The sequence below is a fragment of the Vombatus ursinus genome, unplaced genomic scaffold, assembly GCF_900497805.2.
Source record: "Vombatus ursinus unplaced genomic scaffold, bare-nosed wombat genome assembly UNPS02014821.1, whole genome shotgun sequence".
NCBI lineage: Eukaryota > Metazoa > Chordata > Mammalia > Diprotodontia > Vombatidae > Vombatus > Vombatus ursinus.
Window position 1 is genome coordinate 766,113 of NW_020954599.1, and position 16,753 is coordinate 782,865.

At 37.8% G+C, this 16,753-nt stretch overlaps 1 protein-coding gene across 2 annotated transcripts in view; it reads left to right on the top strand.

The window, feature by feature from the left end:
- Positions 1 to 16,753, top strand: part of TSPAN5 (tetraspanin 5) — a 228,693-nt gene that overhangs the window by 155,645 nt on the left and 56,295 nt on the right. For both annotated transcript variants that reach the window (XM_027837605.1, XM_027837604.1), the window contains exon 2: positions 13,419 to 13,469. In XM_027837605.1, coding sequence (XP_027693406.1) covers positions 13,419 to 13,469 — 51 coding nt within the window. The remainder of the gene's footprint in view (positions 1 to 13,418; positions 13,470 to 16,753) is intronic.

Genomic DNA, 16,753 nt, shown 5'->3' on the forward strand with positions numbered 1-16,753 from the left:
TCTTCCTTCCTACCTTCTTTCACAGCATCTATACAAACTTTCCTGATTCCCCAGCCATTAGTGCTCCTTCCCTCCTGAAAATGCTTTATTTGCTTACGTAGGGACATGCTGTGTACACATCCTTTCCACCGACTCCCACTCTCTCACCTCCCACCAATTTGTTTTCCTTATACCACTGCTCACTCTAGACTCTAGAGCAGATCTGATAGAAAAGGAAAACTGAGAAGTGCCCATTCATGGAGACCATCCAAGATGGTAGCTGCAGGCAAAGGCCTGTTGTATCTCAGAGCACGGAGTGATTTTGGCTGCAGTTTGTTCTATATCCAATTTCCCATGAGTCTTTGTAATAACTAGTTGTATAAAGACAAGTATAAAAGAGTGATTTGTCAGAACCCATTTTCTTTGGTGAACATGCAATGATAGTGGGCACTTACTACTTAGTGGCTCTGTGTACTTCATAGTAGGCAGTTAATGATGTTCTTGGTTGGAAAGAGCCCATTACATTTCTTTTTAGAGTGTCTTGAAAAGTTGGGAAGGAGTGGAAAATGAGCCAGTCAGCCCTACTTAGTACGTATCCTAAACACAGCACACTTAACCTGCATGGTCATTTTTATACTATTTCCTCCCTTCTCCTTGCTTCATTGTGCCAGGGATACAGATCACACATGCTTGTGGATATAAAAACAGCACTTTGCCAAGCATTTAAAATATTTAACAAAAAGACAGTCTCCAATCTCTTTTAAGACAAATTCCCCTTTTCTGTGCAAACTCTTTAGCTTTCATAAATGGCACACTGTACGGAAGAAAGCTAAAATTTAAAAGCATATCTAAGAATTTTTTGAGAAGAGAGTTAATTGAACTCTAACAAAGTCAGCATCCTATCATTTGGTGCCCCAGAGAATACTCTCAAGTACCCAAATGGACCCGTGATCTCACTGATTCAGGAGTTTCCTCCAATGATGCCGATCAAAACTGACCCATGCCTCCCCATCCTGTACAAGTATCATCAATATCCTCCCCAAAATTTGCTAGACAGGGTCTGCCCAATGTTATGAAGGCCTTTCTTGCTTTCTCCTCAAATGATATCTGCCAGGGTTCCCACCTTCGCCAAGGAGAGATTAGTTTTCCCTAAAAGGGGAAAAAGCTTATGTGCCTTCTATGACGAAGGAAAGTCATTGCCTTCAGTCTTTTTTTTCCCCACAAAATTCTTGGGTTTGGATACTCCAGATAGATGTACCCCCGTGTTCTGCTTTTGTTTTCTAGGCTTGCTGTAATAAAGTTAGAAAGGAGATTTCATTCCAGCCAAATAGTGTTAAAAAATTTGATAAATGAGTATACAAAAGTGGAAAAAAGCATGAGATGATATTAACTATTGTTCTCTTGAGACGGTTGATTTAGGAGGAATATTATATGTGTGTGTGTGTGTGTGTGTGTATACAAATAGATATGTGTGTTATATATGTGTATACACATATATATGTGTGTGTTATATATATGAATTATATATGTGATGACTAGCCTTCTGAAGGCCCTATTTTTCTGGAATAATAAGATTGTAACAACACATCATGAATTCATTGACCAAGTGACCACTTGGTCATTGTGGACAGAAATGCATTTGATATTTTTTACATAGGTATGAGGCTTGAAATTTTGATGTTCAAAAGAGGTCATCCTGAGCGTCTTTGCTCTCAGTGTCAGTAGGGAGGTTTCACTGGGGGAAAAAGGTTATTTTGAATACTAAGGAAGAAATTTGTATACATAATCCAGTGCCTGGCTCATAGTAGTAAGCAAAGCATTTAGAATGCTTTGCATTTGTAAATCATGTGGTTTGTTCCTTTGGAATTTTAAAAATATGTTTACATTAAAATGACTGAACAAATTTTATTAACTCCTATGATGGGATTTACCTTTTACCTTTCTGTTGCCCTTTCCTGTGAGGATGACAGCCGTCAGTTTGACATTTTTTGTTTTTGTTTTTGTTGAGGCAGTTGGGGTTAAGTGACTTGCCCAGGGTCACACAGGTAGGTAGTAAGTGTCAAGTGTCTGAGGCTGTATTTGAACTCAGGTCCTCTTGATTCCAAGGCTGGAGCTCTATCCACTGCACCACCTAGCTGCCCCTACTTTGACATTTTTTAAAGCCCTTACCAGTTAGAGTACAATCTACCTTTCCAGGGTGATTTTGCATGACTCTCCTTCATGTATTCAGGATCCCAGGCTTACCTGATCAACATACAACATTCATCTCCCACTTCCATGCCTCTGAACATGCTGTGCTCCCTACCTGTTCGTTCTTTTCGTCTCTACCTTCTGGAATCCCTGACTACATAGCCAAGCTCCAGTTGTTGGAGTCTTTCCCTTATCTCTCCCAAATGTTAGTGCTCGCCTGCCCCAAGTTGCATCATCTATATTTTGTCTTTCTTCCTTTATACCTAGAATTTCTCAGCAGTAGAATGTAAGCCCCTAGGTTACAGAAACATCCTCATTTTTGTCTTAGTATCACCAGTGCCTAGACAGTGCTTCTTGAATGGAATGGATTTGAAAAGTTGCCACCATCTAATAAGCATTGCTCATGTACTCAAAAGGGATTATAATTGCTATTCTCCTTTGTCTTCCTTGTCTGGGCATGTGGATTCCTTTTCTGAATTGATTTGCATTTCTCATCAAAGTTATTTATTTGTGGTGTAGCCTAAGGAATTAGGAATTAGAGTTGGAGTTATATGATGTGAGTTAAAATAATCTCCCAATCTTGTTTCTTTTCTTTTTTTTTTGACAATAGCATTCCTTTCTTTTATTTTGTTTTTTTTTTTATTAATTTAAAAAAATTTTTAACATGTGTTTTTAAAACTTTAGGTTACAAATTTTCTCCCTTCCTCCCTCCCCACCCATCCTCATTGAAAAGGCAAGCATCTCGATACAGGTTATAGATGTGCAGTCATGCAAAACACTTCCATAGTAGTCTTGTTGTGAAGAATTAAGTATATTTCCCTTCATCCTTTCCTACCCCCCATTTATCCTATTCTCTCTTTTGACCCTGTCCCTCCTCAGAAGTGTTCGCTTTTGATTATCCCCTCCCTCAATCTGTCCTCCCCTCTATCAACCCCCTGCTCTCTTGTCCCCTTCTCCCCTTATTTTCCTGTAGAGTAAGATAGATTTCCATACCCCGTTGTGTATGTTATTCCTTCCTTAAGCCAAATCCTATGAGACTAAGATTCACTCATTCCCTCTCACCTTCCCCCATTTCTCCTCCACTGTAAACCTCATTCTACTTCTCCCTTTCTCCTTCTCCCAGTATACTCTTCTCCCACCCCTTAATTTTATTTTCCAGGTATCACCCCTTCATCTTCAACTCACCCTGTGTCCTCTATCTATCTATCTATACAAACATATAATTTTTTCCCTCCCACTACCCTAATACTGACAAAGGACTCATGAGTTACAAATATCATCTTTCCCTGCAGAAATGTAAACAGTTCAACCTTAATAAGTCTCTTATGATTTCTCTTTCCTGTTTACCTCTTACATGTTTCACTTGAGTCTTGTATTTGAAGGTCAGATTTTCTATTCAGCTCTGGTCTTTTCCACTGGAATGCTTGAAAGTCCTCTATTTCACTGAATGACCATTTTTTACTGAGTAGGTGATTCTAGATTGTAGTCCTAATTCCTTTGCCCTCTGGAATATCATACTCCATGCCCTCCGGACCCTTAATGTAGAAACTGCTAAATCTTGTGTTATCTTGATTGTGTTTCCACAATACTTGAATTGCTTCCTTCTTGCTGCTTGCAATATCTTCTCCTTGACCTGGGAATTCTGGAATTTGGCTACAACATTCCTAGGAGTTTTCCTTTGGGGATATCTTTCAGGAGGTGACCGGTGGATTCTTTCAATTTCTATTTTGCCCTCTGGTTCTAAAATATCAGGGCAGTTACCCTTGATAATTTCTTGAAAGATGATGTCTAGGCTCTTTTTTTTTTGATCATGGCTTTCAGATGGTCCAATAATTTTTAAGTTCTCTCTCCTGGATCTATTTTCCAGGTCAGTTGTTTTTCCAGTGAGATATTTCACATTCTCTTCTATTTTTTCATTTCTTTGGATTAGTGTTACAGTGCCTTGATTTCTCAAATTGTCACTAGCTTCCAATTTCTCCATTCTAATTTTTAAAGAAGTATTTTCTTCAGTAAGCTTTTGGACTTCCTTTTCCATTTGGCCAATTTTACTTTTTAGGGCATTCTTCTCCTCATTGACTTTTTGGACCTCTTTTACCATTTGGGTTAGTCTATTTTTCAAGGTGTTATTTTCTTCAGTATTTTTTTGGATCTCCTTTAGGTGCTAGGAATACAAGGGAAACAAAAGTAGTCCTTGTCCTCAAGGAGCACACACTCTACTGGGAAAAATAGCTCAATAGTGTTCCTTTGGTTGAGATAGTAGTAATATTACAGTGACACTGGATATGATGGCACAGGCTTATAATCGCAAGCTACTTTGGAGGCTGAGGTTTAAGCTTGGGAATTCTGAGCTTTCGTGGGCTAAGCCAATCAGGTATTCACACTGAGTCCACCACCAATATGGTGAGCTCTTGGGAGTAGAGAGCCACCAGGCTTCCATAGGAGGAGGTGACCTGACCCAGGTCAGAAAGGGGTCAACATTTCCATGCATGTCAGCAATGGGATTTGCCCGTGTATGGCCCTGCAATTCTTGCCTGGGTGATATAGGGAGATTCAGTCTCAAAAAAAAAAATTTTTTTTTTAACAATGATAATTCTTTTCTTTGGATAGTGCTTTGGTCTGTGCCATATGTATGACAAACATGAATAAACATTTTGATTATGTGTATTAATTTTGTATATATGTATGTGTACATGCTGGCTTCCTGAGTAGAACATAAATGACCTGAGGGCAAAGACTTTCATTTTCACTCGTGTAGCCTCAACACCTAGTGTCTGATACATGATATCATTGTTGATTGGTTTTGTTGTTTGCTTGGTTTATTTTAATTTTAATTTGTTATTTTAATTTGTGAGTACAAATAGCAGTTGTTTCTGTTTTGGCCAGAAACCTTGAGGTCTTCTTCTCCCAGACTGATTTTTTTTCTTCTGGCTAGGTAAAAGAGACCACTTTTTGCCTCATTTCTTACCTAGACTTAATCATTTGATGGGCGTTGTCTCAGACAAACTGAGACCTGGGAAAAACCTTAGCTTAAAAAGGCCAAGGTTTCCCACTGTATCTAGGAGCCACCTCCAATCATCCTGATCTATATCTTGCCACTGGACCCAGATGGCTCTGGATGAGAGAGTGAGGCTGGTGACCTTGCACAGCCCTGCCTCACTTAAATCCAATTCACTTGCAAATCATGATATCACCTTCCTGATGTCATTGGTCCTCTTCAATGAAGGACAAACAACAACAATTTTAATTTGTTATTTAGCATTAAGGAACCCAGTGTGTGTGTATCACTCAGTCAATGAATACTTATTGAGACTTACTATGTGCCAGGCACTGGGTTAAGTGCTATAGATGGAACCATTTCTATATATTTACACTTAAAAATACCTAAGAGTATGACATGACCAAAGAGTAAACAACTAGGTGGCACATTGGATATATTGCCAGGCCTGGAGTCAGGAAGACGTACCTTCATGAATTCAAATCTGACCTCAGACACTTACTAGCCATGTGACCCTGGGCAAGTCACTTAAGCTTGTTTGTCTGTTTCCTCATCTGTAAAAATAAGAGGGATGGGCTAAATAATCTTTAAAGTCCCTATTAGCTGTTGTTCCTGTTAGGTGTTAAAAAGATGTTTTTAAAAAGGATCATGAGATCATAGATTTAGGTCTAGAAGGGACTTGAGACTTTCAGAGGAAGTTTCTTGCACAATTGAATTTCAGCTAGTGAGTTAAGGGACAGAGCTGGGACCCCTGATTCCAGACCCAGGGCTCCTGATTCCATATTTTGCCTACAATATTGTACCTAACTCTAAAGAGTATTATTGTCTCCATGTACCTATAGGTTACTTCTCTTGCCCAAAGCTATATAGTTTATTAATGGTAAGGCTGTGAGCAAGCAATAGGGTTTCTACCTTTGAGCTCATGGAAGACTTTCCAGTGGGCTGCTGACCATAGGCTACCTCCAGTAATGGAAGGAATTAGTGACTATGGCTTTTAATATAACAAATTCACATTCTCCAGAAACTTTGGTTGGTTTGTTTATTTACAAAAGTAGTTAGGACAGGTACTGTGCATACCATGATTTATAGAAAACAATCATTTTTTTAAAAGAATAAAGTGTTATTACAACAGACTAATGTGAAAATATGTTTAATAGGAATGTATATGAAGAGCCTATATCAGATTGCACTCCGTCTTGGGGAGGGAGGTCGGGAGGGAAGGGGAGAAAACTTAAAACTCAAAAGCTTATGGAAGTGAATGTTGAAAACTAAAAATAAATAAATTAATTTTAAAAAACAGTGAAGTGTTAGAAAACAACTAATAATGATTTTATCAGCTATGCAAACTGGCATTTTTCTTTATCTTTCCTCCCTCTTCTTTCCTTTGTGTTTTAAAATCTCTTTTCCTTTTTTTTTTTTTTGTGTTGTCCATATTGGATATCTAAATTTGGGTTAGAAAATTGATTTGCTTCTTTCCCTCATTATATTCACCTTCTACTCCTTTTCTTTTTCTTTTTTGAGGCTATTCATCACTATTGAACAGATGATAGCTTTTTTAGAAATGGGAGTTAAGAGTCTCACTTTTTAAAGTTACTTGTGAAGCAGATGAATATAGCTTGCATAAATGTACATGGCCTCCACAACTTTAATTTTTGTGATTAAAAGTAACTAGTGCCAATAGGTATACAAAGTTATTGAAAGATCATTTTTTAAAGAAGTATTTTGGGTTTTAATATAAAATTTAAATTTGAATCATTTAAATAAGTATTTAATGTGAATATACCAAAATGGTATCATATATGTCTTTATAAAAGTAACTAGTGCCAAAAGGTACATAAGCAATTTAAAGATCATTTTTAAAAGAAGTATTTTGGATTTTAATATAAAATTTAAATTTGAATTATTTAAATAAGTATTTAATGTGAATATACCAAAATGGTATCATATATATCTTTATAAAAGTATTAGTGCCAAAAAGTACATAAGCAGTTGAAAGATCACTTTTTATAAAGAAGTATTTTGGCTGAGATTTGCTTCAAAGAAAAATTGACATGTCATGTCACCTGGAAGATGGAACATGATGACTTGAACTAGCCATGAAAAATTGTTATATAAAGTCCTTTGGATGTCAAAACAGAGAGAGAGAGAGAAAGAGTTCTACAGATAAACTGTCTTTCATTGAATGAGACTTCCTGTTTTGGTAACCATAACTAGCCCTGCCTAGACCCACTAAGATCTAGTGGGGGCTTCATTCTATGCTACTTAGTTCCAGTTTCTGGGCTCCTGGCTGGTTAGTGATCACTCTACCTAGCCCTATAGACCCAGCACCCTGTTCCTGGCAGACTATCTTCATGCCATGCCACCATATTCATAATGTCGCCTTTGGCCCCCAATACACACACACACACACACACACACACACACACACACACACCTGAGTATATACATTTTCCATCTTTAGCTCTGGGAACAGTAATAAAATCAACATCACTCCTTTCGGAATTCCTTTTAAAGGATGTGTACATCAATTGCCTTGACTCCATTCCTCATCTCTCTACCGACCAAGCCACTGCTCCCTGGTCACCACTGTCCTGTGTGTGTTTTATTTCTCTATTTGAATGTAAGCTCCATGCATGCAGGGCCTGTCATGCTTTTCATATTTATATCTCCAATACTTAACACAGTGCCTGGCACATTGTAAGCACTTAATTAAACCATCCTTCTCTTCTTTTTCTCCTTTTCTTCTTTCCCTTTCTCCCTTTTCCTTTCTTCCTGCCCTTTTGTTCTTTCCCTCTTCCCCTCTTAAGTTTTGCATCACTTGCAGTGAACCAGTTTAATCTCATGAGGACCCAGCAGGGAATAGGGTAGGGTGGGATAAAAGGTCTTGCAGTTGTGGGCCCCAGTAGAAAAGAGCAGGTATGGCCCTTCCTTCACCCAAGCTCCGCTTGTTGTATCCTGTGGATGTGTTTTCTTAGACAACTTTTCCCAAATGTCCCCACTCACTGCTGGGGCATGTTCTGTCAGAAGTCAGTATAGGAATTTCGAAAGAATTATTCGTCTCCTCTGTGAGGGAAATGCTTTCTTGACCCTGGGCTGAAAATGACAGTAGCAGTGCTGAGCTCTGGGTCTTGAGTTTGCCTGTCTTGGATAAAATAGACATTTCATTTACCCTGTCTCTGTGAAGTCATTGGGGAATTGCTTCCCAAGGTATTTCAAAGACCTGGAAGAAAATTCAGAACTTGTTCTTATTTTTATTTATTTATTTTTGTGAAGTGATCCAGGTTAAGTGACTTGCCCAGGGTCACACAGCTAGTAACTTGTTATCATTTTTTAAGTGATTAATTTTTATTAACTGCATAGGCAGAGTTTTGACTCTGAAGTCAACCTCCAGTTCAAATCTCCTCCCTGAAGCTTAGTACTCCTGTGATTTCACTCCTTGGGCTAGACACCTAACTACCTTTTCTGGCCTTTAGTATCCTCATTAATGAAACAAAGGAGTTAGATTAGATGATCTCTGAAATCTCATTTAAAGTTATGATCTTATGCTTTGAGAAAGTATATGTTTAATATGCAAAAGGATAATAGCATCAAAAGCTGGGAGAGTCCCTTAAAGATTATCTACCTGCCACACCCTCATTTTTGCAGTGGACAGCAGTCGGGGTTAAAGGCCTTGCCCGGGGTCGCGCAGCTAGCACATGTTTGACGTTGGATTTGAACTCAAGTCCTCTCGACTCTAGGGCTTTGTCTCTATCCACTATGCCACCTAGCTACCTTTAACATCTTCATTTTTACAGATGAAGGAACTGAGGTCCAGAGAGAGGAAGCTACTTACTTGCTCAAAGTTATGGGGGAAGGAAATTGCAAAGCCAAGATTTGAATTCAGTTTCAGGTTTGGAGTCGTATTCTAACAGTCGATTGGTGTTCATTTCACTCTAAAAAGCATCCTCACATACAGCTTCCTCATGATATTTGATTGATAGTTCACATATCATTTAGAAATACCATAGAGTTGTGAAGCACTAGTTTTATGTTTCCTTTGTAAAGGAACTTAATTCCTTTTGTTTGTTGATTCTAAATCTTTGAAACTGTGTTCACTGCAAATTAACCTTCCTGGGTCTCAGGATGAGGTCAATCTTTTCTAGTTTTTCGATGAGCTAAGTGTGCCCCCAACACTATATGTGTTATGTTTTTTTTTTCTTTTGGCCAGGTAAAAGCATTGCTAGGTGTTGAATGTTTTTTCTTTATATTAAACTCAATCTACTTGAAGTCCCTGTGACATTGTGTGGAAAGTGCCATTTTTGAGCCAATGCTGCACACAAACGACCACATTGCCATTTTCTTGGAGTTAATTCATTTTCTTTCTAAATACTAGTGCTCTTTCTTTATTCTCTTACCATTTTGGCAAAACCATTAGTATTCAGGTTGTTTACAGGGTTCTTGAAAGATAATGTTTTCAGGAAAATTATAAACCCAAGCAGAGGCATTGCTAAAACAGGAGAAAGCTCCAGTTGACATCTTACATCATTCTATCTCCATCTCCTTTTGAGGATCCCATCTCTATACCAGGACTGTTAATCCTATACCCAACTTGGATGGAAGAGCACCATTTCTCCATCATCCATTCAAATTCCCTTTGCTGGCTAGGGAAAACCTCAGTGATGCCCCGGCCATGCCTCATGAAATCCAAACTTTTTAGATCCCTGCAACACAGAGGAAATATCCTTGTGCTGCTACCAGGCAGGGGTCCCAAGCATTAAGAACACTAGACAGAAGAAATTCCATTGGGACACATGGCTACATTGCTCTAAACCATTTAAATATGTCTTTTTTTTTTTCCTCCAGTGATGACAGTGATTAAACATTAGAACAGGCTGCCAAAGGCCTGCCCCTTGAGATCTTTGAAAATGGGATAGATAATTAACTGTCTGTATCCACCTTGGATGCTCTCAGCTTTCCTATGTACAACTGGGGACTTGAACTGGATAGTATCATAATTTATATTCTGTCGTAAAATACTTTGTGTCCTTCCTCTCATGAACTCCTCACTGCAACCCTGTGAGATAGGTGTGACAGGTATCATTATCCCCATTTTAAAGATAAGGAAACTGAGGTTGGAGATGGTAAGTGACTTGCCCATGATGGAGGATTCAAGCTTCATCTCTCCTGACTATTCTTTCCACCCCACCCCATCCCTACTTCTCCAGAATACCATCTTCTATTACTGTGGCTCATTCCTAATTCCACATATAAGTGCATGTTTGAAAAGGACAGTGGGACTAGATCTCAGGGACTCAAAGGACCCAGCTTTGAGTTCCAGATTTACCACTTACTGGTCATTTGACTTTGGGCAAATTGCTTAGCCTCCCCTGAGTCTGGTTCTGTTTTTAAAGTAGAGGTCATAAAAGAAAGAAAGAAAGAAAGAAAGAAAGAAAGAAAGAAAAAAACTCCCTCCCCCAAACAACCAGCTTTTAAAATTAAAACACTGTAAATGTGAGTTGGTTAGTAGTCTATTTGTAAATTATTACCTTACTTTACTCCCCATCACATTTGTCAGTAAGCAAGGTAAAAAAATTAAATAGTTCTCTTTTATATTTATTCTATGCTGTAAATAACACATTTTAAATCATTTGACTAGAAAGTAATGTTATTTTAAAAATTAATATTTGAGGGTGTGACAGCCTAAGAGACACCATTGTGTTATAGTTTCAGTGTTTTAAACAATTTTCCTCCTAATGAATCAACAGTTGACTTAACTTGATTAGATATACCAGATTCTATCTTACAGAAACTCATTCCTCTTTATGGGAGGAAACCTTGATTGATAGTTGATCAAAATGTTGTTATTGATAAAGTCTAAAGTGATTAGAGCCCTATATTGGGCTAAATGATTGCCTTGTATGTTGAGGGTGCTATAATTTTGATGTTTGCAGTGACTGAACTGCTGATCACTTTGTAAAGGCCTCATGTAGTGAGTTAGTTAGCATTTGTGTTCCAAGCCCCGTGATAGGTGCTGGAAACCCTACGGGCTTAAAGCTCAAAGTGTTGCCATGGCAAAGCTGAAGTTTTCAGTCTCTAGTCTTTGGAATTTAGGTCAGATTTTGGATTTGGGGGAATTGTTGGGTAGGTCTGTCATTCATCCTCTAACCAAACTTGAACAGAAGAATGACAACTTGTGGCATGGATTCCTTTCTGATGTGATGTATGAGAAATTTATGCTGTAGCCTTTGAAATGGCTCAGTTGGGTGAACTTTGGTTTGGGGATTTTTTTTTAACCCCGACTTTATTCATTATTTATTTATTGAACCTTTTCATTATCTCCATTTGGTCAAAAGGTTATCAAAGTAAGCCCAGACCAGGAATAAGATATGGGACAATTACCTAAGTCTTTTAGAGTCTCTGAAGACCTCCAAATATTTCTAGGAATGCCTCTCACTCCACAGAGGCAGAGGTGGGGGCCATGGATGTGGGCTACTCTGTATGTCAGACTTTTGGGCTTATCTTGATCAGTTTCACTGAACTCTTCTTTCCCTCCTTTTTTCTCCTTTGTTATAAGAGTCTTTGATTGTCTGGTGGGGGGAGTGGGATACATTGGGAAATCCGCATAACCTAAGAAAAGAGGTATCAATAACATTTTTTAAAAAAATAACAGATTGCAAAAATAAATGTTCCGGGATTCTTGTTGCACGTAATCCTTGGACACATTTTACTGAGTGATAATGAGATCATAGGATACAATAGAAAGAGTGTGGGTTTGGAGTCAAAAGACCTGGTTCAAATTCTGACTTTTCATTTGCCTCTAAGACTCTGGACCGTCCCCCTTTTTAGGCATTTGGTTTTGTTTGTTTGTTTGTTTTTTACTTTTTGGTGAGGCAGTTGGGGTTAAGTGACTTGCCCACGGTCACACAGCTAATAAGTGTCAAGTGTCTGAGGCTGAATTTGAACTCAGGTCCTCCTGACTCCAAGGCCAGAGCTCTATCCACTGCACCACCTAGCTGCCCCCTTTGTATTTTTTAATATGTAAAAAGAAGGGGGTTAGTCTCTAGATAGACTTTCAGGTGCCTATTAGCTCTAAATCTAGGATCCTATTATCTCCTATAAGGAGCTGATTGAACAGAGGATGACTTCAGTACATGCTGTTTATAATACACTGAGTCAATTCAAGTCAAAAGGAATTTATTAAGTACCTACTATGTGTCAGGCCTTGTACTAAGTGCAGGGAATAACAAAGAAAGACCAAAGACAGCTCTCACTCTCAAAGAGCTCAGTCTAAAAGGGTAGAGAACATGTAAACAAGTGTGTACAACTATGTACAAAGAAGCTATATACGAGAAAAATTAAAGATAATCAGCAGAGGAAAGAACTAGGATTAAGGGGGAATCAGGAAAGGCTTCTCAAAGACGATGAGATTTTAAGTGGGACTTGAAGGAAGACTGGGAAGCCAGGTGGAGATGAGGAGAGAGTGAATTCCAGGCATGGAGGGCAGACCTTAAATCATGAATGAAGTCACTATAATAGTGAAAACCAACACTGTTGCTTCCAGAATTGTTCTCCTTAATCCAGAACCTAAAGAAATGAAATCATCAGCACACATAGATTAAGGGGGTAGATGAGTGGAAATCATGGCTCCTAAAACCAAACAGTATACTTTATTGCTCTGAATGTAAGCCACACTTTTCTTCCCCCAAATTTGGTTTATGCAAATGCTCTCATTAAGAAAGTTCAGCGAAAGCGACAAAGATGGAGAGAGTAGTTATGATAAAAAATCAATAAAACATCTTACTAATTGAAAGAAACAAGCTTTTTGGGGAAGTACATTTTCAGGCAAAAATCTGATCATTATTCAGTGTTTACATAAGTATATTTATATATCTGTATAATACATGTATGTAATTTCCTTTCAAAGAACTTATATTTTAGGGATACAGCTTGAAGTCAGACCAGTAACTGCAGTTTATAGACCCCTCATTCTGGCATGATTGATGATTTTTGTTACCTATCCATAACTAATAGAATGATGAACCTCCGGATACCTAAATATCCTGAGCCTCCCAAATTGCTTCGTTCAATCCTGGTTAATGGTGAAATGATTTGTGTGATTTCTCTGCCTACGAAAGGCTGAAATTGACATTGTTAAAGAAGTAGATTTTTCAGACAAAGTGAAAAAAGAATTGCTTAAAAAACTGAATTTTCCATTTACGTTCATAAAAACATCATCTGTATACACTGCTCACATGGCTTTATTTGTTTCTTTCAGTTCTTGGGCATAGCGTTTCTTGGAATTGGACTCTGGGCATGGAATGAAAAAGTAAGTTGAATATAATGATATTCCTTCTTTTGGTGGTGGTTACAAATAGTTTGCTGTGTTTCATATTTTCTGTTTTTTCTTGTTAACAGTTGTGTATAAAGAAAGACACTTAATAATAAGTAAATGTTCTCGGAGATAATTTGATTGTATCTTTTTAAAGATTGCCGAAAAAGAAGGTCCCAACAGACAGCTGCACCAAAACAATTATTGGCATAACTAACATATCTTACATATAAATACATGTGTTCACATAAATACACACACATGTACACAGGCATATATATTAAAGTTTTATCTGCACCATAGAAGTAGACCCTATAGATTTCAGAAATAATGATGGAACAACCATGCAAACATTTATGAAACACCTACTAAGTGCTAGGTGGTTAGGATATAAAGATTAAAAAAGAAAAACTCAGCCCTGCTCTCAAAGACCTTAAGAGTGTTCAAAGTATAAAAATGCTTTTGTAGTAGACCATGGTGTTAGATAAATTGAAAGAATTAAAGAAAGGTCTTTGATAGTATTGAAAGCAAGAACTATTATCAGAGATGTATGTATGGTATGGAGCACTTTGTAAATATTAAGGAACCAACATAGTGTGGTGGGAGAAGTTCACATTAATAATTTATATTATGAGTGCTTGGTGCTGACTGTTAAGTATAAAAAATGTTGCTCAGAACTTATATCTAAATCCTGTATAATGAAGGAAAATCTGGAAATATTGAATATTGTAGTTCTAATGAATTCATTCATTTGGTTTGCCATGTAATTGACTTTCGAGAATTCCACCTACTGCTTTCCAGGCCTTTATTTTAGGTCACATCTAGGATTTTATTTTCACACTTTAATCTCTCCTGTAGTGAGCATGGAATCCATAATTAACTATGAGCTCTTTTCTCATAGAAATCTGATAGTACCATGGTATTTCATCTATCCATAAATTTCCCTGATTAACAAATACTATTAAATCTTTATTATTTGCTATACTGGAAGAATGAGAGCTACTAGGTGAACAACTATTCTAGTTAGCTTGATATTAGTTTAAATTTCACTTGGTCAGTCACCTGCCACCTATCCTTCCCCTATTCTCCTTCCTTGACCCATCCTGTGCCCAAATCAAGAACTAAAGAATTTTCTTTTGAGGGCTAACATCTACCTTAAAGAGCATAATCTTATCTAGTGGACTGCTTTCTAATCCAAAGACTCATTGCACTTAAAACTGGAAGATATCTTAGTGATCATCTTGGCCAGTGACTTTTTTACAAAGGAGCAAACTGAAGCTTTAGAAGAGTGAAATGACTCTCTGCCTAAGGTTACATGGAGAGGAAACTGAAGATTCTGGATTGGAAACTCCATCCTGTGACTGTAAATCCAGTGCCCTTTTCTGCTATAGGTGCTCATGAAATGTAATGGGATAATGGATGGATGGAGGGAGGGAAGGGTGGATAGATAGAGCTCATAAGGTAATTAACATATTCCTGGGAACTTCTGAATTCCAGTTTGCTCCAGTAGTGATTTGTCTGTACTAGACTGAAGATTTACCTGGAAGTAACAAAACATATCAGTTTCTCAAGCCTTTGGCTCAGTAAGTGCCACACAACACAACTTAAACTATATGTTTCATTAGCTTTGGGAATCCTCTTATGATAGAATCTAAAAATAATTATAAGGTCTTTTTGCCTTAAGTAATTGGCTATTTTTAAGTGTGTGTGTGTGGGGGGGTGTCTTAATAAGACATATTAAACTGTCTTTTATTTCACCACCTGCTCCAAATGGCTTCTTTGGATATAATTACTATTTCTTCCCATCAGTGATTAAGGTTCAGAGTAAGGGGCATTCCAACTAATGGGGGAAGGACATAAAGTCTTTACAGAGTTGACCACTCTGAGTCAGGTACACTTAGTTTCTTCCTGAACAAGTATCAGATTTAAAACTTATTTTGTTATTGATGTGGAGGGGTAGTCAGGATCTGTGAACTCCTGTTGTGGAAACTCCCTTTACCAACGCAGAGCTACTGCTTGTCTCCGTCTTGTAATCTTAGAGTTACATGGTGCAGTGTGTAGTTAAGTGACTTACCTTAGGGTCACACAACCAGCATATGTTAGAGGGAGAACCTGAACCCAGGTCTTTTGGATTCTCTTCACCCCCATACTGCGCTATCTCCTTCAAATGGTCTTGCTGTTCAGAAAACTTCTCTTCCATCTCTGCCATTTTGCAGGATTTTGAGAACAGATGCCGTGTCTTTTTAATTAACCTATCATATGCAGCACTCAGTTTAGTGGTATTCCTAATTAGTTGGTAAGGATAGTTCTGCCCTCTAAATCAGGAAATGCTTGTTTTTCTCAGCGGGGAAGGGAAAGGTGTTCTACTGGCCCCCTCCTTCCCTTGGTCACTACTGCATCTCTGCAAAAAATCCTAGATCCATCGTGGGGCTAGCTGTATTAAGAAGTGTTACAAAAGTTGTTCTGGGGATAACTCTAAGCATCACGATAGTTCTATGGTCCACTGTGGGTAGAGCTATGTGGGGAGATATGAATTGGTGCAACTGCTCTAGAAAATAATTTTGAATCGTACCTAAAAAGTCACTAAACTATACATACTCTTTGACTCAGTTACAACATGAGGTATAAAAGTCAAGGGAGGTCAAAGAGGAGAAGGTCCCATATATGAAATATATTTATAGCAGCCCTATTTTTGAATACCTGATTTTTTATCAACATCTTTTGTTTTTTTACATTGGGTTCTTAACAAAATATATCCTCTCCCTCTGTCCCTAAGTGAGCCATCCCTTGAAGTAGGGAATAAAGAAGAAAGAGGAGAAAAGAAAAGTCAGTTTAAGAAAACTAACATTTCAGTTTAGTCTGACAACAAATGAAATGTTTCCTTCTCATCATTTCCCCATCTCTGCAAAAAAAAAAAGGGGGGGGAGAAGGTACAAAACCTGAGTTTGACGCTGACTTCAGATACTTACTAGTTGTATGACCCTGAACAAGTCTCTCAACCTCTCAGTCGTAGTTTTCTTATCTGTAAAAAGTAGATAATGATATCAGCTGCCTCACAGTGTTGTTCTGAGACTCACCTGAGAATATATGTAAGTGCTTTGTAAACTTTTAAGCACTATAGCAATTGTTAGATTGTGAAAATTACACACTGTTCAATTTCAATTTCTGTTCATTCCATTTACATTTTTGTAGTTTTATTATGTTATTTTTCCTACTTCTCCTTCACTCCATATCAATTTATATGTCTTCCCATGCTTCTCTGAATTCTTATTCATCTTTTC